The sequence below is a fragment of the Canis lupus genome, chromosome 31 (genome assembly GCF_003254725.2).
Source record: "Canis lupus dingo isolate Sandy chromosome 31, ASM325472v2, whole genome shotgun sequence".
NCBI lineage: Eukaryota > Metazoa > Chordata > Mammalia > Carnivora > Canidae > Canis > Canis lupus.
This window is the reverse complement of record NC_064273.1, coordinates 27,062,415-27,082,817: the sequence shown is the minus strand read 5'-3', so window position 1 is coordinate 27,082,817 and position 20,403 is coordinate 27,062,415. Positions and strand designations below refer to the sequence as shown.

Genomic DNA, 20,403 nt, shown 5'->3' with positions numbered 1-20,403 from the left:
AAAATTGATGTTAAAATGGTCTTCTTGATAATTTTAAAAATTATTTTTTTAAGCAGGATGAATTAGAGTAGAGAGTATCATAACAATTGGATTTGTGTGGACGTGGCTTAGGGATTGGTAAAGTAATGTTGATTCTGGGAAATTGTGGTGAGTTAGAGGGGTCAGAGAAAAGTAAAATACTGGGGGTCTGAAGTATCAAAAGAATTGGTAGTTTGGTACAGACCTGTGGGAAATTTGGTAAGCTAGCCAAGAAGAGCTAAATATTCGAGCAGTTTCTAAATGAAAACAGTCACTAGATACACAGAGTTTTATTTTAAAAAGGGAGATTAATGGATGTCAAATTGTGATTTTGCTTTTATTAACTTGCATCTTTATCTTGTAGTGTAAACCAGAGTACAAGGTTCCTGGATTATATGTAATCGACTCAATTGTACGACAGTCTCGTCATCAGTTTGGAACTGATAAAGATGTTTTTGGGCCAAGATTCTCTAAAAACATAACCGCCACATTCCAATATTTATATCTTTGTCCATCTGAAGATAAGGTATAGTTAATAATTTTTAAATTAAAACTTGTATTCTTATTTCTATATTTAAGCCTATTTAAATGTATATTTGAAAGAGAATTGTATGATGATCTTTGTGAACTTGAAACAAAGCCCAGCGTTTTCTGTTGTGAACATCTCATCTTTGTGTATTTTCTTGTGAAGTCCTTCAGGAATTATGTACTGTTGAAAAAGGAGCTTTAAAAAAGACATTGTTGGAAAGACTTACTTGTAATTGAGTGATAAATTCTGCCATAGAGAAAGGCAGTACTCGTATTGTTGCTTATTTCAGAAGGAAGGGACCAATAATTGATGGCTTTCCCCACCATTTTGAGAGGCTGTAGCATAAATGTTATTCATTAACAATCAGACTACAGTATTTATTTCTTCATATTTATAGCTGATTTTATTATGTACTATATAAAGGTAGAAAAACATTAAAGACATAATAATTGAACTCCCAATAGGTGGGAGAAACACACTGCTAAATCTACTCTGAAGAATGAAGAATAAAGACATTTACAGGAAACAGTGTATAAATTTGAATGTTGTGGATTCTGTATTTATATTCTTGGAGGAGTGTTCTTGTGGGAAAAAATATACAAAAGTTAATTTGTTGATTAGGACATAAGGATTATTCCCATGAATAACACGTCTTCTCTGTATCTTCTTCATATGTACTGGTCTGTAAAGCAACTTACCTATCTGTTATAGACCAGTTTCTTAAATATTTTAACTGTTAAAATCATCCTGAAGAAATTCTTCTTCACTTCATTTACTTTTGTTAAGATACTATTTTTGTCAGTGATGGTATTTCTTTGTAATCATAAATATAATGAAAACTTGAAATAACAATTTTTTATTCTATTTGTTTTGATTAGGTTGTATTTCTTTTCTGTTTCCTCTCCTTTGTTTCCCCCTTCTTTGTTTTTTACTCCAGTTTATACTACTAAAGAAAGGCTGATTTAGAGCAGTTTAACCGGTTGTAATTCTAAAAATAAATTTATTTTTTCTGTTTATGAAGTGGACTTAGCATGGAAATACTAGCTTAGTGATTTATTTCTTTTTTAGTTAAAGGTATAATACATTATTTATGCAAATATTAATTGTATATTCATGTTTTGTTGCACATAACAGAGCAAAATAGTTCGTGTACTGAACCTTTGGCAAAAAAATGGAGTATTCAAAATTGAAATTATCCAGCCCCTTTTGGACATGGCTGCAGGAACCAGTAATGCTGCCCCAGTAGCAGAAAATGTTACGAATAATGAAGGTATGGCCAAGTATATCTGTGTACTTAGAGAATGGTATAACTTTGTACATGAGAAATTTTGGAGTCTTTTTATATTGGTGGAATTTTTCCATAAGAAGGAAATTTGAATTTATATCTTGGAAGGTATGGGTTTCTTTCCACAGTTCTTATTTCTAATAAAAATATGCTCTTTCATGTATTTGCTATAGTATCTTTATTTCTCCTATATGTTAAACTGAATGGAATATTACTTTAATAAAAAAGCTTAATGGAGTTTAAAAAGGAAAATTGGAAGATTAAAGTTTTCATAGATCTTAATGACCTTTTCTTATTTAGGTTCACCTCCACCTCCAGTTAAAGTTTCTTCTGAACCTCCCCAAGCCACTACAAACTCTGTACCAACTGTACCACAGTTGCCTAGCTCTGATGCTTTTGCTGCTGTGGCCCAGCTCTTTCAGACGACTCAAGGTCAACAGGTAAACTACCTATCTAAAGATTAATAAATTCCTTGCAGTTATGTGTACAATTGTCAGTTTTTATTTTCCATTTCTAACAAGTACATTTAAGGGAGGAAATATTTCTACTTTTCACCTAGAAAAACCTTCACTAGGAAGGTAATGGCATTGGATAACAGAGGAAATATGGGGGAGGTGAGAAATAAGGGAACCACACACTGAGCAGTAGCAATACCCCTGTGAAGAGAAGTTCAGAACTGCTGACTGGTTGGTATCGCTGCTCATGGTTCTAGCCTTTCAGATTAACTTCAAAATTATTTGGATTGGAGATGATTTTTACATTATTCTAGAAAACATTTCTTTACCTTTGGAAAAGCTAAAGACCATTTCTCTTTTTGGCTGTCATTTTCTGGGGTGTCAGCTTACATTTTTAACCTTAAATGACACACATTGTATCCCTGATATTTACAAGAGACTTAACCTTTACTAAAAGATGTATTCTTGGGCAGCCCAGGTGGCTCAGCAGTTTAGCACTGCACTCAGCCCAGGGCGTGATTCTGGAGTCCCACGTCGGGCCCTCTGCATGGAGCCTGCTTCTCCCTCTGCCTGTGCCTGTGCCTCTGCCTCTGTGTGTGTGTGTGTGTGTGTGTGTGTGTGTGTCTCATGAATAAATAAGTAAAATCTTAAAAAAAAAAAAAGTATTCTTTTTCCAGTTTACTTTGTGCCTGTGCTATTTTGAGTCACCTTTAAGATTTTTTTTTCCTAGTAAATAAACCTTTGATACAACGATTATACTTTGTTATGTTGCTTATCAGTTTTCCCATTCTTTAAGCTTCAGCAGATCCTTCAGACTTTTCAGCAGCCTCCAAAACCACAGTCTCCAGCCATTGACAATGCTGTGATGGCTCAGGTCCAGGCTATCACAGCTCAGTTAAAGACAGCTCCTGCACAGCCACCTGAACAAAAAGCTGCTTTCCCCCCACCTGAGCAAAAAACTGCATTTGACAAGGTAGGCTTCTTATATAACCCACCTTAACTGTTTATACCACTCAACCTGGAATGTGGAAGTACTTCTCTATGTTCTGGGTTTTCATTTTGTTGTTTTGTGGTTTAAAAGATTTTCCCCCTTGACAACAAAACATTGGATTATTTTTCCTAGTTATAAATGTAATATGTACTCATTGCAAAAAATGTTCAATGAATAGGAAGTAGAAAAGTAAACAGGAGAGCTTTCACCATTAACCCCCAGACTTGGAGATGACTACTGTAAGTTTTTGCTGTATATCTCTTCTGGATTCACTTCCTGTTGATGTATTTTTATTTGGTCATAATATATGTGTAATATATAAATACATATACACAATCTTTTAACTTGCTTGTTTTGATCTTAATCTGCTTGTCTCTTTGTTGTCATTAAGGTTAATAGATCTATATTTTCACTGAGTGCTTATTATGAGGAGTATTCCATTGCATGTACACAGCACACAGTTTAGCCATTCCCCTACTGACAGACATTTAAGTTGCCTTTTGCTTTTTGCTCTTAGAACTTACTTACCATATGTATAAATTGAGTGTTTTGTTGGTTCAGTGTCTTCCAACTGGGTTGTTGGGCCCTAGGCATGTTTAAGGAGCTGCAACTAAGGATACAGATGTGCTGGATTTGCAGAGCTTCTTGTAGAAATGTTAACCCAGACCACTGTGTCTTAGCTGTTTTATGTCTTGTCTGTTTATTGGGCTTATGACTTTATAAAATCTCATTTCATTTTATCAGTCTCACTGCCAAAACCACAAAAGTTCGAAAACCCTAGAACTGTTAATCTTTTAGCTTTATCATCTCTAAAATGTTTTATTCTTTCCAGATTTTAAGATAAAATTTTATTACTGATAGTCCAAATTAAGAACCCATTTGGTAAATACTGGTTGTCATTATATCTTGGTGATTGCTGAACAACTACTGATTAAAAGAAGTTTGGATAAAATTTCAAGTAGATAAGGAATAATACTTACAAGAAAAAAACATAATACAGGAAGTTCTAAAGTAAAAAGAGAAGCAATTATCTGCTTGGAACAGATTTGTGTATGTTCTTTCAGAGTTTAGGAAAACTCTCCCCACATGTATTTTTTTATTTTGGTAGTTTTTTATTTTTGTTTTTTTGTGTTTATCTCTTCATTCCATCTGGAACCTATTTTAGAACTACGGGTTCAATATAGTTGAGTCTTTTTTTTTTTTTTTTTTCTTTTTAAGATTTTACTTACTTATTCATGAGAGACACATAGAGAGAGAGGCAGAGACATAGACAGAGGGAGAAGCAGGCTCCATGCAGAGGAAGCCTGATGTGGGACTCGATCCCGGGACTCCAGGATCATGCCCTGAGCCAAAGGCAGACACTCAACCACTCAGGCACCCAGGCGTCCCAATATAGTTGAATCTTGAACTTTTTGGAAATAACCACTTCTCCCTCACTTTTTGTCATTAAATTTTAAATTCTCATTTGTTTCTGTCTGTGACATTTGGACTGTTGAGTCCCACTAATATATATTTTCTGCATCTTAACAACTTAAATACTTGAGGCTTATCTATGTGTTTTATATTTCATTTTCAAGTTTATCACACACACTGCTTCCATTTCAGACTCTATGGCATATGTATTAGTCTGTGTTCTCCAGGGGAAAAAAAAAAAAAAACTCATTACACACACACTAGAGGGAAAGGGGAGAGAGAGAGATTGATTTCTAAGGAATTATTTGATGTAGTTGTGGAGGCTGGCAGATTGAAATTTGTAGGGCAGAAGGCAGGCTGGAAATTTAGGTAAGAGTTAACGTTGCAGTTTTGAGTCTGAATTCTACAGGGCAAGGTTTCTTTGTTGCTGTCTTGAGAGAATTCCTTCTTTAGGAAACCTAAGTCCTAACTAAGGCCTTTGGCTGAGTAGTTGAGGTCCACCCAAATTATGGAGGGCGTTTCTTTATTCAAATTCTGTTAATTTAAAAATAATAAATGTTAATCACATTTTTAAAAGACCTTCACAGGAACATCTACATGGATATTTGACCAAACAGCTAAGCACTGTAAGGTAGCCAAATTGATACAATTAACCATTACAACATATTTTTCAAGATGAACTTTAGCATAAATTTTAATATTTATAGATTAATTTAAGAAGTACCAAGAGCTTACACAGAATCTCTATTAAAATGTTTTTTCAAAAAAAATAAATAAAATAAAATCTTTTTTCATACAAGTGTTATGCGTTGATTGCATCATTTATTCCCAGAGTATTTAGTCATTTTTCATGTTCATTTCTTTTATCTTTTAAATGGTCATGACATTAAACACTTAGTTTTCTAGTTGATGTTCTCAGATTTCTGGAAAGCTACTAAATATGACTTTTCCTCTTCAATATCTATGCCTGTTTCTTTTTCTTAATGTACTGGGGGCTAGGACTTCCAAAAATGTTGAATAACAACCAAAAAAGTTGAATAACAATAATGCTGATGGAATCCTTTCGTCGTTGTTTTTAATTTGAATTGTAATTCCTCTATTTTACCTCAAGTGAGTTGGTTGGTCAGTGTTTGTCAGTTATGTGAAATTTAGAAAAGTAAAATCTTTGCTTTTCCTGTGAGTAAAAGGTCTGTTTTAAGCTAGTAGAACAGCTTGATTGGAAACAATTCATTTAGGCTGCTTCCTAGATGTTCAGTTTCCTAAAAAGCAAAAAAATGTCTTTTTAGATCTCAGTTTAATTTTGTGATTGCTTCAAATCATTTTCCAAAGCAATAGGTAGAAATCCAAAAACTTTAAAGAACATATCCATAGATGATAAATGTCAAAGACCAAAGGTTTTGCTTTTTTTTTAGACAATCTAAATCTGAGCTTTAATTTTGACTCCTGTCACTGACTCTGTCTTGATGCTGAGTTACTTATATATTCAGTGTGCAGCACTGTAAAGTAGTGATGGTAATGCCTACACTTAACTGTTGCTGTGAGGGCTAGATATGCCAGTGTATGTAAAACAACAAGGTGTCTGCCTGGGTCATAATCAGATCGCTCAGTTACAATAACTTAATGACATGACCTAGAATTACAAAGAAAAAGTGTTGTCCAAGAAGGAGACTTACTTACTTACTTTCTTTCTTTCTTTCTTTCTTTTTCTTTTCCTTCCTTCCTTCCTTCCTTCCTTCCTTCCTTCCTTCCTTCCTTCCTTTCCTTTCCTTTCCTTTTCCTTTTCCTTTTCCTTTTCCTTTTCCTTTTCCTTTTCCTTTTCCTTTCCTCCTTTCTTTCTTTTCTTTTTTTTGACTTTCCTTTCTAATTTAGGAATCTGTTGTCCAGTAAAGTAGAATCATAATTTCTAGACAGAACAACGTAAGTTTAGGAATTTGAAGTTGAAAATCTATGGCCAGAATGGGCACAGCTTGAGGGAAAAGACTGCTTGTTGAATGCCAGGGACTGAGAGTTTTGAAGTAGTGTCCACATCCTAGTTTCTACCATTTGCTGACTTTGCAGCTCTAGTAATGTTTCTTAATCACCTGGTCCTTAGATTCCTTGTCTGTAAAAAGAAGAAACTATATCTAAACTTCGTCTATGTTGCAGGCTTGTGTGATGAAATAGCATATGTAGGTATTTAAACACAGTAGGTAGTAATAGAAGTAGTAGTAGGTGTTTGTAGTGTTCCCTTCCTCCCTTTCTGAACAGAGGTCATCTTATTTTTAAATGACTCTTCTTCCAGACACGTGATCTTGTGAAGTGCCGGGGTTTCCTCCCTCCCTCCCTCCCTCCCTCCCTCCCTCCCTCTCCTCCCTCTCCTCCTTGTTTCTGGTAATCTGACATGAGCTGTGAAGTCCTAAGGAAGAAACTAGTGCCCAGGTAGTAAGTTTTTCATGTCCCTGTCTATGCCATTCTTTTTTTTTTTTGGTCCTCTCAGCATGTTTTTGAGCAACCAGCATACAGACATTTTTCTTTAGGCATTTATAGTGATTAATTAGATAAGATGGTCTTGGTACATTTTACAGTTAACTGAAAATGTATACCCATTTTCATGCATGCAAAGTTCCAAAAGTTTTTAGTGTGTAAAAGAGAGTATTTTCATATTTATATTGCTAAATTAACAAAATAACCATACACAAAATAATCAGAAAGAAAATACTGCTCTTCTAATTGGTGAAGAAAAGCAGAATAAAAAAATCTTTTTCAGATGGCATTTATGTGGCAGTGGTTTGTCTGTGAACCAAGATCCTAAGAGGCGAGTGGGAACGTGAGATGGTATATGACAGTGTGCTGGATCACAGATGTTAGGAAACATCCCTTGTTTTTATCAGTCTTGTGTAGTGTATCCGAATCCCAATTTTTAAATCTTTTTTTTTTTTTTTTTTTTTTTTTTTTAAGATTTGAGATTATGGGGGTTAGGCAGAGAAAGATGCAGACTTTTCACAGAGCGGGGAGCCCAACACAGGGCTCAATCCCAGGACCCCAGGATCATGACCTTAGCTGAAAAGGCAGACACCTAACTGACTGAGCCACCCAGGCATGTCCCCCCACATACCAGTTTTAAAATATTGATATACCTATTCCAGAAGCTACTTGATAGATTTGATTATGATGATGAACCAGAAGCTGTGGAAGAATCAAAGAAGGAAGATGCCGCCGCCACTGCCACCGCCACACCTACTGTGGCGGTTGCTCCTCCAGCGCCCACCGCCACCGCGCCCACCACCACACCTGCCGCTTCCCCTCCACAGGCACCCTTGTAAGTTTCTTTCCTGCGCTCCTCAGTGGGTACAGAGTTTGGGAATCATTATAAGGTATAACACAAGTGCATTTGACCCTTGCACAGCATGGTGGTTAGTTAGGTGTGCCAGCCTGCCCAGAATTGAAAACCCACATCATAACTTTTGGCTCCCCAAAACATAGCCTACTGTTCACCAGAGGCCGAACCTGTACACAGCTTGTATATGTATTAACATACTGTGTTCCAATAAAGTAAGCTAGGAAAAAAAAAATGTTAAGACAATAATGGAGGAGAAAATATATTTATAATACTGTACTATATCCAAAAAAATGTGTGTAAGTGGACTCACATAGTCATTGTTTTTTAAAATTATGATACGGTCTTCACTTGAATGGGGAGGAGATCCTACCAGATTTATAGTTAAAAATGGCTTTTATTTTGGGAACAATGGTAAATGTATAAATCAGTGTAGGCAAGTACATGATTCAGTAAGATACTGATTATTAATGACTTCTGAACAACACATTCTTAATGTCTCTGGTATAAAAATGTGGCTTAGAATCTTATGTGTTTTTGAATGGATAAAAAGATTGCTCATCTTTTTTTAGTGGGTTTCCTGGAGATGGCATGCAGCAGCCAGCATATACACAACATCAAAATATGGATCAGTTTCAGCCTCGAATTATGGCAATACAGCAGGATCCAGTGCACCATCAGGTATACACATTTTTCTTGCCGCTGAGTTTTAAAGTGAAAATCTATTCATTAGAGCATATGGATTGCACTTCACAGACCATTATATTTAGCTGTGTGTTTGGCTAAGTAGTACTGCAGCTGCAATCAAAGCTGTTGAGTATATAATTGATTTGAGTTTTTTTTTAAAGCTTTAATTAAAACAAGCATACTAAATATTACATGCTTGTAATTTAATAATAGGTGTTTTTGTTAAAATCATTTAGAGATTATAGTTCTGTTTCAGGGACCTGGCTTGCTTAATGGTGTAGCTCTTTCTCTCTTGTGTTGAGCCTTTTTTGGTGTAAATGTTGAGATGCTGAAAAGGGTTTTTAGTTCTCAGCATTCAGGAATATGGTTTGTGAAATCTGCAGTGAAAGGAACAAAGTACTCTGGATAACCTCAAGTTAGTAAGGGTTTGTTTTTTGGGTTTATTTCAGCAGATCTTCTATTTAGAATTTCCTAAACTTGACTACACAGCTAAATTATAGAGGTATAGGGATCCACTACTGTAGTCAAATCTAAAGAATCTGTATTAAAATTCTGTAGATTCTCTTTTATAACCAGCCTTGGGAAATAACTACTTCATAGTCTTGGTTTAGAAAGAGTTCTCAGAAATCTCTTCAGAGCATATTCATCTTCTTATGTGTATTATGTTTGGTCCATTCTGTAATTTGCTAACAGGAAGTTAATACTGTGATTTTAATGACTTATTGATGAATGAAGTTTGGGAAGTCTTTTATAAGCTTGTTTAAAATATGTTTAACAGTTACTGAAAGCTTATAAATAAATTAGAAAGAATACTTTGTGACAATAATTACACTTCTTTAAAGATTTTATTTATTTGCAAGAACGAGAGAGCATGAGCGTAGGGGAGGGACATGGGGGTGGAGGGAAGAGAAGCAGGCTCTCATTGAGCAAGGAGCTCAACATAGGGCTGACACAGGGCTTGATTCCAGGACCCTGAAATCATGACCTGAGCCGAAGGCAGACGCTTAACCGACTGAGTCACCCAGGGACCCCTGTAATTATACTTTTAATATTGTCAGTATTGGAATGGCACATGCAGAAATGTGTTATGTTGTGGTTTATTATTAGGGTATTCTAAACCCTAAAAGTAGGCATGTTAATTGAAACTCCCCTTGGAATTTTTAAAAAGTATGAACCTGTACATCAGTGCCACTCTACCTCCCAAAAGGCCTTTGAAGTTGAAGGGAGACAGTTTGCAATGCAGTACTTCTCTGACTTTTAGTCTGTCACATTGTTCCTCATATAAATGCAATTGTCTTTAAATATATAAAGTCAAGCCTGTGTATTCATAATTTAAAAAATAAGTTATAGAATTTTTAGCCTGTGTACTTAGATATGTAACAGTTCTTCAAATATATATTATACCTATGGAAATGGTTAATCATTGGGTGTCACTACATAGTTTTTCCTTGATCAAATTTATTGAAGATATTTTAGTTTTATATCAAGTAACTAAGGATTTTTCGTAATTATTTTTGATATCTGTTATTTAAAATCTACTCACACACTTTCTTAAAAAACAAAAGGTTCCACTTCCTCCTAATGGACAGATGCCAGGATTTGGCCTTCTTCCTACACCTCCATTTCCTCCCATGGCTCAGTCTGTGATTCCTCCAACTCCACCCGTGCAGCAGCCTTTCCAAGCTTCTTTCCAGGCACAAAATGAACCACTTACACAGAAGGCACATCAGGTAAAACTTTATTCTCAAATTGTTTTTCCTTGATTTAATGTACAGATTCCTGCCTGTTTGCTTGTGATCCTCATTTTTAAATGTGAAGGAAAGTTTGTTCATTGGGCCACATATTCACCCTCTCTGTGCCTGAAGCATCTGAAAAGTGGTCGTATTAATAACACCCATTTCCATAGGATTCTGTGAGGACTGAGATAGAGTATAGAATGTTTAACCAATGCCTGGTTCACCACTGTAATCAATGGTTTAGTAACATTGTATGTAACCTCTATGAGTTTCTAGAAGTCAAGAAGTGTTTCTTCTAATTTTGTGAACCATATAAAAAATTTTTTCCTCACTGATGGGAAGCAGTCATTAAAGTAGTAATGTGGTGTCAAGCAAGTAGAAAAAAATTGTCAAGGCAAGAGATTTGTAATTTAACTTTTTTTAGATTTTGTTGTCATCTTGCCTCTCTAATTTCCAGTTTTCTCATTTAATGATGTGTGGTTGTTTTTGTTTTTTGTTTTTTATTTTTAAAGGAAATGGAAGTAGAACAGCCTTGTATTCAAGAGGTTAAGCGGCACATGTCTGATAACAGAAAGTCAAGATCTAGGTCAGCATCCAGGTAATTGATAAAAAATGTTTTTCCAATCCTGTATGTTTTAGGAGACATTAAAATGAAAATGGGATTATTTTTAGATACACAGTGTTAATAACATTTGGTATATTTGTATGTCTGTATGTGTAGAGTGGGAGTAGAAGTAGTTCTGTAAAAAACTAAGGTCAGTCATCTTACCCATGCTTTTCCCCTTGAGTTGCTCCAATGCCTGCATGCATGTATACTTAAAATGATAGAAACTATGTATTCAAAGTTGCTTTACAAGCTTATCAGCCAACAAAAGTGAAAAGGTAATTAGTAATACTATAATCATAATATTTTTAGTTGTTGCAGAAAAGAAGTTAACTGAAAAAATAGATACCAATAAGCAATTTTTCTCAATGATGACAGTTAGCTTCTTAAACTCCCAAGTACATAATTAACCATAGTGTGGAGTTATCAAAGATGAGAGACACTTAAAAGTTAGCAACCTCATTTAAAATACATGCATGCTTTTTAACTTACAACATATAAAAATTTTTTAACAAATTCTCTGCTATTGAATTATTACATATCCAAACATTAAACTACCTAGTTAACATTTTTTCTTTCTCAGATTAATACCTGCTTACATTTTCAGTTTTTTCTCTATGTTCTATCCATTCTCCACCTCATGAAAATGTTAGGTCACCAAAAAGAAGGCGATCTCGATCTGGCTCTAGATCTCGAAGGTCCCGTCATCGACGTTCTCGATCTCGGTCCAGAGATAGACGCCGGCATTCTCCTAGATCTCGGTCCCAAGAAAGGCGAGATCGAGAAAAAGAAAGAGAACGCCGACAAAAAGGGCTTCCTCAAATCAAACCAGAAACTGCGAGTGGTAAATTAACCTTTACATTCAAACTTGAATTATTTTTTTCATGTCCTGGGTTTAAAATGTTTTATAACTGTTAGTAAAATAAAGCTTTATTAAAAAAAATAATAATAAAGCTTTATTGTCTCTTGTTTGTGCTTTGGGGTACACCCTTGAATTTGCTTTGATGGTTAAGCTAGATGTAAGGCAGTAATAAGGAGTGAACCAAACAGTGGTAAGGAATAAAGTAATGTCTTGAATTTAATGTATGAAATGGAAAGCAATTAACTAGTTCTCCTATACATAATGGAGAAATTTTATTTTTTTCCAGATTAACTTTTATAAAGATTTAGCTTACAGAATATATTAGCTTGCATTATCTCCTGAATCTCATCATGTATTTAAAATTTAATAAGGTATGTTATATTATTGAGATTTACTAGTTATTATTGAAGTAGTTGTTATAGTTATTATTGAAATTTTAATCTGTAATGCAAGTAGAGCATATGTAAAGCCTCTGATTCCAGGAGGCTTATTACCTAGGACACAGCATAAGAGAAAAACCATTCAGGTATGCTTGGTAGTCTGTAAGGGACAGTGGTATTAGTGGAGAAAAGTGTGGGCTGGTTGTTGATTGAGAGAGTTGGGATTAGGTCTTCTGCTGCTCACTTGCCAAGGGTGACCTTGGGCAGATTATTGCACCTCTGGCCCGAGTTTTCATAGATGAAGTCTTTAGATCTGTCCACAAATGAGCCAGATTTTTTCAACTCTTACGTTGTTCACTATCCTATTCCATTTATGGAAGTACTACCACAGTTTTGTTTTGTTTTTCATTCATGAGAGACAGAGAGAGGCAGAGACACACAGGCAGAGGGAGAAGCAGGCTCCATGCAAGGAGCCCGATGTGGGACTTGATACCGGGACTCCAGGATCATGCCCTGGGCTGAAGGCAGGTGCTAAACCACTGAGCCACCCTGGCGTTCCCCACAGTTTTTTAGAATGTTTTTAGTTGTATATAGGATTTACAACTTAACCTTATAGTATCATGTGACTTGTGCTTTTTTTTTTCTGCAGTGGTTTTCTTTTTATTGTACAAAGTTACAGTGCTTATTACCACATATGTATATATTTATGATTATAATTTTATTTTAAGTTTGTAGCACTACACTCTGGGTGGGACAGCTGGACAAAAGGACTACTCAACAGGATGTTGCCAGTCTCCTAGAAGAGTTTGGTCCAATTGAATCAATTAATGTGAGTGTTTATTAAATTATGTAATGACAGTGGACAGGTGTGATTAATGTCATTTTATGAAATTAAGAAGTTGAGACCCAAGCTACATTTGCCCAGCTTTGTAGAAGATGTGGCTAGTGTAGGTGTTGAGTCCATATTTAGAATTCTCTATTTAACCACATTTCTTAGGTAACCAAGTTTAATTTGAAACCCTTTTCTAGAAAACTATATTAACAAAGCTTGGAGAACTGTAAGTTTATTAAAAATTGGCAGTTGAGACCAAACTTGAATTGCCAGTTTAGGATAAGTTAACTTCGGATTATAGAACCTGTCTTGGTGTGGGGTGGGGAGAGGGGGGCAGGAGAGTGGGGGTTGTTGGAACTGGTTATTATTTATTCTATTGCTCTTTGGTTTTGTTATATTTTATAATATTAAAATGTTTTGGAGCAGATGATTCCTCCCAGAGGTTGTGCCTATATTGTTATGGTTCATAGGCAAGATGCTTATCGTGCCCTGCAGAAACTGAGCCGAGGAAACTATAAAGTGAACCAGAAATCCATAAAGGTACAGTTTTATACCTTATAATTCATTTTTTAAAAATTTTAACACATAATATTGCTTGGCTTTCTAAAAACTAATTTTGGACACTGAGGTATTTCCTATGTATCTTTTTTAAAGAGGTTATCTCCTAAATGTTAACATTTTAAATGTTAGGTTCTTGTGGAATTTCATTTTTTAACAAAAAATGGAGATAGGTTCATCAAGGTATTTTTATTTGTGCTTTAATATAATGTATTTTTTTTTAAGATTTTATTTATTTATTCATGAGTGACACAGAGAGAGAGGCAGAGACACAGGCAGAGGGAGAAGCAGGCTCCATGCAGGGAGCCTGATGTGGGACTTGATCCCGGGTCTCCAGGATCACACCCTGGGCTGCAGGCGGCATTAAACCGCTGCACCACTGGGGCTGCCCAATATAATGTCTTTTAGTAAAGTATTTTGTCATTCAAGATTTCTTGGATTTTATACGTCTTGAACATTTTTTAAAGTTTTATTTAAGTAATCTCTATGCCTAATGTGGGGCTTTTAAGTCACGACCCCGAGATTGAGAGTCACATGCTCTTCCAGTTGAGCCAGCCAGGTGCTTCTGGATTTTATACATTTTTAAAGTTTGCTATCTCATTCTTAGAATAAGCTATTTAAAATACTCACTGGGATAGAGAAAAAGATATAGGTACATGGATATTCTTCCATTAGGGGCCAGAGTCTACATTTCCTCAGTGTCATAACACTCTGCTCTACCCTTTGATTGCACTGCAAAAGGATTTTTGTCTGATCTTATGTAAATTCTAAGCTACCCAAGACTTTGGGACGTGGTCCCCAGTATGCTGGGCTGTGCAGGGAACTTCATTTGGCCTCTTCCTGATAACATTATTTTCCTTTTCTCTAAGTTTTATTTTGGCTAATTGAGAAGTGAGTGATTGGAGGAGTGGATAAGGGGGGTAATGCTGGTTAAATTCGCACAAAGTAGGAGAAAAGGTCAACCAGTTTCCTCACGTCAAAGTGAAATCTGGGGATAGTGAGGCCAGATTGCTTTGCTCTTTTGGTCAGGTCTGAGTGATTAGAAATGTGAGGAACAGTTAACTCTCAAAACTGATGTTCTCCTTTCCTTTCTTTTTATATTTAACTATTGGTGCTGTAGATTGCCTGGGCTTTGAACAAAGGAATAAAGGCAGATTATAAGCAGTATTGGGATGTAGAACTGGGTGTTACTTATATTCCATGGGACAAAGTCAAGCCTGAAGAACTGGAGAGTTTTTGTGAAGGAGGGATGTTGGACAGTGATACACTTAATCCAGGTAAAGCAGTATTTAATTTCTCTTAAGATTCATCTATTTTCTTGATTGTACATATGAAAAATGTACTTCACAATAGGAAGTGATTTTTGAGATTTCTCAAGTAACCACTATGTGCCAGTCTCTCCATTAAAAACTGAGGAAACAATGGTAAATAAGACAGATACAGTCTTTGCCCTTAATACAACTTCTATTTAGTATGATAAATTCAGACATAAATAATACTAATTGTGTTAATCATTATAGTGTAAATAGATCTTAAGTAGGATTTTTCACTGTGAAAATCTCTAATGTATCAAATGAGTCAAAGTGAACATTACTGGTACTGTGTTTTAATTCAGTGCTTCATAGTAATTTCTTTGAAAGCCTTTAAATGTTCAGAGAAGCAGTCGAGAGTAAATATGTATAGTTACTTGTGGCCTGAATATTAAAAATGCCAAATTGACAGACAGTAGGATTATAGTGGGGAAAACAGCAGGTGTGGGCATGACCTGGAGATCGATAGAGAGGTGGACAAGGAGGAGTGCAGGGTGATATGGCAAAAGAGAGTAAGTGATTAAAGGAGTTTCAAGCAAACGGAGTTGGTTCGAGAGCCAGAAAGTAGTGGAACAATGCTGGGCCATTCCCATACCTTGATCTCTTTCCGCATAGTGCGTGATGCTTTCACTTAAGGGTAGGGTAAGGTTTCTGTTCAGGCATAGATATCAAGACTCTCCTGTGTGTCAAGCTTTCTATGAGAGTAAAAAGAACCTTACTCCTCCCTCCCGGAATTTTTAATCCAGACAGTACACTATTGTGGTTAAGACCATAGATTCAAGCCAGATAAGTATATATTGAGTCCCGTTTCTGCCACTTATTGGTATGTGACCTTGTTTTCCTTGATTTCCAAATTGTTTTCCTCATATATAAAATGGGAGTAATAATGGAACCTACTTATAGATGGTTAGGAGAATTCACTGAATTAATACATATATATATAATACTTAGGTAAAAGAATACCTACCAATTGTGTGACAGGCAAAATTGGCATTCTTTTGCTTGTTATTGTTCATTCGTTTAAATAATTAATATTTGTAAGCATAGGAATTTCTTTTTTTTAAAAATTTTATTTATTTATTCATGAGAGACAGAGAGAGGCAGGCAGAGGGAGAAGCAGGCTTCATGCAGGAAGCCTGATGTAGGAGTCGATCCCGGGTCTCTAGGATCACGCCCTGGGCTGGAGGCGGTGCTAAACCGCTAAGCCACCTGGGCTGCCCCATAGGTATTTCTTTAATAATAATCATGCTGCTGGTTTTTATATAATCAGCATTTAAAAAATAATTTCTAGATTTAAAATATAAACTGAAAATGCTAAATTTGTATTGTTAAATTTCTTTAACTCTCATAGATTGGAAAGGAATTCCCAAGAAGCATGAAAATGAAGTTGCTCAAAATGGAGGGGCAGAAACCTCACATACAGAACCAGTATCACCCATACCTAAACCTTTACCAGTGCCTGTCCCTCCTATTCCTGTTCCTGCACCTATAACAGTGCCACCTCCACAGGTAAGAATATTTGGAGCACTATTTAAACTTGTGTCTGAAAGATAAACCTTTCTGAAACTTAGATGTATGTCTAGATTAATGTTCAAAGACATGAGTACATAAATGTGCATATTAGTTCATATTTTAGTGTGTTGAACTTAACTGTTTATAAACTCAACATATTTTTTCATAAACAATAAAATCAAAATAAATTCATATTGCCTTACATCTATCTAGATTATTCATTGTGTTTCAGACTTGAGGTGCAAACCTAATAGCATTTTTTATATTTGTCTTCCTCTTGTTTTCTTTTATTGGATCTCTATATTCTTCGGGGACTTTTATGTTCTGAGGAGACTTGAAAAGTATTTATCCCAGTAAGCCCAGTTTTGAGGGGAAAAGAGGTGTTTTTTGAGAATTTCTTAATTTTCAATTTGTGGTGCTATCATGAAATTTTTAAATAAATGGCCATTTAACATAAAGGTATATTTTTAAACCTCTGCTATCTGGTCAGTGTGTTACTTCAGAGGAGAGAATCTGGATTCTGACAGAACATAGTTTGAATCCCAGCTCCACTGTTCATTTTCTACATTTGCTCCAAAGGTGACTTTGGGCAAGTCACCTAATCTAAGTTTTAATTTCCTATCTATAAATGCACAGAATCCCTTTTCTTTCTTGGCTTTGGCTCTGGTGTTCCTAGGTCAGAGCTGTTGTGGGGATTAAATGAGATAACGTATGTTAAATACTCAGCATGTTTCCTGTACCTTTTTTCACTTTTTTCAGATTAAATCTGAATCAGATAAATCTGAGCTATCACAAAAGTGGGTTGCCTCGCCCCTTGATTTTCCCTGTGTAAGGAGAAATTCTATGCTTTGATACATTAGTTGTCATATTTTATAAACTTGATTTCCTACATTGGCTTTTTTTTTTTTTTTTTTTTTTGGCAAATTCTTTAATTGATCTTTTGGACATGCCCATCCAGCACAGGCTCTAAATAAGATTCAATGTATAGCATCACTCATTTAAAGAAATCTGACTAATGCATTAAATTTGATCCTCTCTCTTTTTTTTTTTTTTTTTTTTAATAGCAACATTTTTGGGGTGTTTAAGTGACAGGCACTAGCACTTAACATGTATTATCTCTTTAATCCAAATAACATACCTCAGGGTCACAAAGCTAGTTAAAAGGGGAGAAGGTGGGATCCCTGGGTGGCGCAGCAGTTTGGCGCCTGCCTTTGGCTCAGGGCGCGATCCTGGAGACCCGGGATCGAATCCCACGTCGGGCTCCCGGTGCATGGGGCCTGCTTGTCCCTCTGCCTGTGTCTCTGCCTCTCTCTGTCTCTCTGTGACTATCATGAATAAATAAAAATTAAAAAATAAAAATAAAAAGGGGAGGAGGTAGAGAATCTGTGATCTTAAGCACTGTAAATTGCCAGGTAGCTTTTAGAGTTGCATTTCTCACACTTACCTTTACCATGGAACTTTTTTTTTTTCGTGGATTTTTTAACATACCATATTCTCAGAACACCAGTCGATGCTCATGAGATAAAACGTGAATTTGCTGTCATAGAGTAGTGAACAAAAATTTGAATTCTGTTATTTATAGTGGGCACTAATTACCATCTGTTATTATATAAATGTATTCACACAATAAGCACAATTTTAGAAATAACTTTTTTAACAAGATCTTTTCTTCATCTCCATTTACCATATGGATGGGAACATGTCTTCATTATTTTTTCTTTGTCTTCAGGTCCCACCACATCAGCCTGGTCCTCCTGTAGTTGGTGCTCTTCAGCCGCCCACTTTCACACCTCCTTTGGGCATTCCCCCTCCTGGTTTTGGCCCTGGTGTTCCTCCTCCACCACCTCCTCCACCATTTTTGCGCCCAGGATTTAATCCGATGCATTTGCCACCAGGTACACTGAGTTGTTTAAGACGACATTTTTTTAGGGCCCAAAATAAGGTACACATCATAAATTGACTTTTTTCTCGTTCTAGGTTTCCTTCCTCCTGGACCCCCACCTCCTATAACTCCACCAGTATCCATTCCTCCTCCTCACACTCCACCAATAAGCATCCCAAACTGTAAGCATGTTTTTCCTTTGTGTTCACTCGTCCTCTTGGAGTTGGGAGTAGGAGGGAGAATGGACCAATATAGGGTGTATAGTATGGCAAAAGAATGTTGACTGGGGAGATAATTATTCAGCTTCACATGTTGATGTAATTATATTCCTTAGCTACTATCGCTGGTATAAATGAAGACACTACAAAAGACTTATCTATTGGAAATCCCATTCCAACAGTGGTGTCTGGGGCTAGAGGAAACGCCGAGTCTGGTGACAGTGTGAAAATGTATGGCTCTGCTGTGCCACCTGCTGCACCCACGAATCTGCCCACCCCTCCTGTAACCCAGCCTGTTTCACTTCTTGGTAAGTTAATTTTTTTATCAGTTTTTTTTCCCCCACCCAAGTTAGGTTTTTTTTTTTTTTTTTTAAATAATGCTAACTAACATTGATAAAATGTTCTGTGAGACTGATATTTTTCTTTGAGGAAGATCTTCCTCTTAAATATGTGCACTTGGTCTTTACCAAGAGTAGCCCAAGAGACAACCTCAAAGTTGAAATCATGTTTGTTTGTCCTGAAGAAAAGTGTGGATTTGTACATCTTAATTTGGTATAGGAAAGTGATGAATCTCTGAGAAGGAATTGGTTACGAAGTCTGTGATTGATATAACCCCAGACATCCAGCTTTTTAAGAGATAGCACTTATTTGACAACTTAGAATTTTTTCCTGTCTGGACCAATTTTTATAAAACCCTGGGCTGTGGCAGCATTCTCTGTTGGCTAGCAAAGAAATTCTCTGATACATTGTAATAAAATGGCTTTATTGTCTGAGTGACAGTTGTACAGTCTGAGGCAATGCTTTCTCACCCCTCAATTTTCTCTTGCTAGCTTATCTGTTGTACTCTTTACCCACAATTTTACTATAATCAAGGGAAGTATGATTTAGATTGTTTACATCTTTTAAGAGGCTTTACCCTTGCTTGCTTGAATTATAAATGCTTATTTCATATACTTGTTACGGTGACCATCTTTTAAATAAATTACTGTATTTTGAAGTGGTTTTGCCAAGTATCATTAACACCTGATTCCCCTAATGGATAGTTAATTCATCCTCCGTATTATAACATTCTAGTCCTGTGAGCCCATTTTTTCTTTCAGAGGTATATGTATGTGCACATGTGTGCTTTCATAATCTTAGATTTTTTTTAAGGTGAGAAAGAGCACATTAGTTGCCTCTGAGATGTAGAACTATTGAACATTAGTTTGTGATGCAGGACTTTCACTTTCGCCTACACCTTTCAGTGCTGTTGGAAATTTTTACTTTGTGCATATACTACGTTTATAATAAAAATCAATTTGTTTTCAAATAGCATGCTGTCTTCTGACCTCTCTAAGACTGAGCTTAGTCTGATAATAAACTTGCTTTTTATTTCCCTTAGTACACAGACCTGGTAATGGTAAAAGAGGATTTGGGATTAAAATTTGTCACCAGTAATGTGGCAGTAGTCCTCATAATGATAAGAAGTAGTTTGTTTAATGAGGAAGTTGCTTAAGAGGTCTACACCATAATGAAAAATCATGTAGTAGAAGGAACATTGTTCTAGGAGCCAGGAAACCTTAAAGTCTTTGGATCTGTTTTGTTAGCATTTTGTTTTTCATATTTGTAATAAGATGATTGCATAGGAATCACAGAATCTGAGTTGGATAGTATTTTCTGATAGCCCCTTTCCTCCACCTCACACTGACACTCTGATTGTGAATTCTCTTTGTAATGAAATTTCCTAGTCTAGCATCCATGGATATTAGGTCACCTGAAACTCCTTACAAAATGGCATGCATTTGTGGTTTTTTTCTGGTGTTAGTAAATTTACTG

General features: G+C 35.9%; 1 protein-coding gene across 3 annotated transcripts in view; it reads left to right on the top strand.

The window, feature by feature from the left end:
• SCAF4 (SR-related CTD associated factor 4) overlaps positions 1 to 20,403 on the top strand; it is a 58,273-nt gene that overhangs the window by 24,418 nt on the left and 13,452 nt on the right. For 2 of the 3 annotated variants that reach the window (XM_025449733.3, XM_049104528.1), the window contains exons 4-19: positions 383 to 544; positions 1,682 to 1,817; positions 2,133 to 2,272; positions 3,084 to 3,260; positions 7,817 to 7,989; positions 8,580 to 8,688; positions 10,260 to 10,424; positions 10,943 to 11,028; positions 11,688 to 11,878; positions 13,005 to 13,105; positions 13,535 to 13,648; positions 14,787 to 14,943; positions 16,328 to 16,485; positions 18,218 to 18,383; positions 18,466 to 18,552; positions 18,705 to 18,896. In XM_025449733.3, coding sequence (XP_025305518.3) covers positions 383 to 544; positions 1,682 to 1,817; positions 2,133 to 2,272; positions 3,084 to 3,260; positions 7,817 to 7,989; positions 8,580 to 8,688; positions 10,260 to 10,424; positions 10,943 to 11,028; positions 11,688 to 11,878; positions 13,005 to 13,105; positions 13,535 to 13,648; positions 14,787 to 14,943; positions 16,328 to 16,485; positions 18,218 to 18,383; positions 18,466 to 18,552; positions 18,705 to 18,896 — 2,314 coding nt within the window. The remainder of the gene's footprint in view (positions 1 to 382; positions 545 to 1,681; positions 1,818 to 2,132; positions 2,273 to 3,083; positions 3,261 to 7,816; positions 7,990 to 8,579; positions 8,689 to 10,259; positions 10,425 to 10,942; positions 11,029 to 11,687; positions 11,879 to 13,004; positions 13,106 to 13,534; positions 13,649 to 14,786; positions 14,944 to 16,327; positions 16,486 to 18,217; positions 18,384 to 18,465; positions 18,553 to 18,704; positions 18,897 to 20,403) is intronic. The other variant, XM_049104529.1, reaches the window with a different exon arrangement.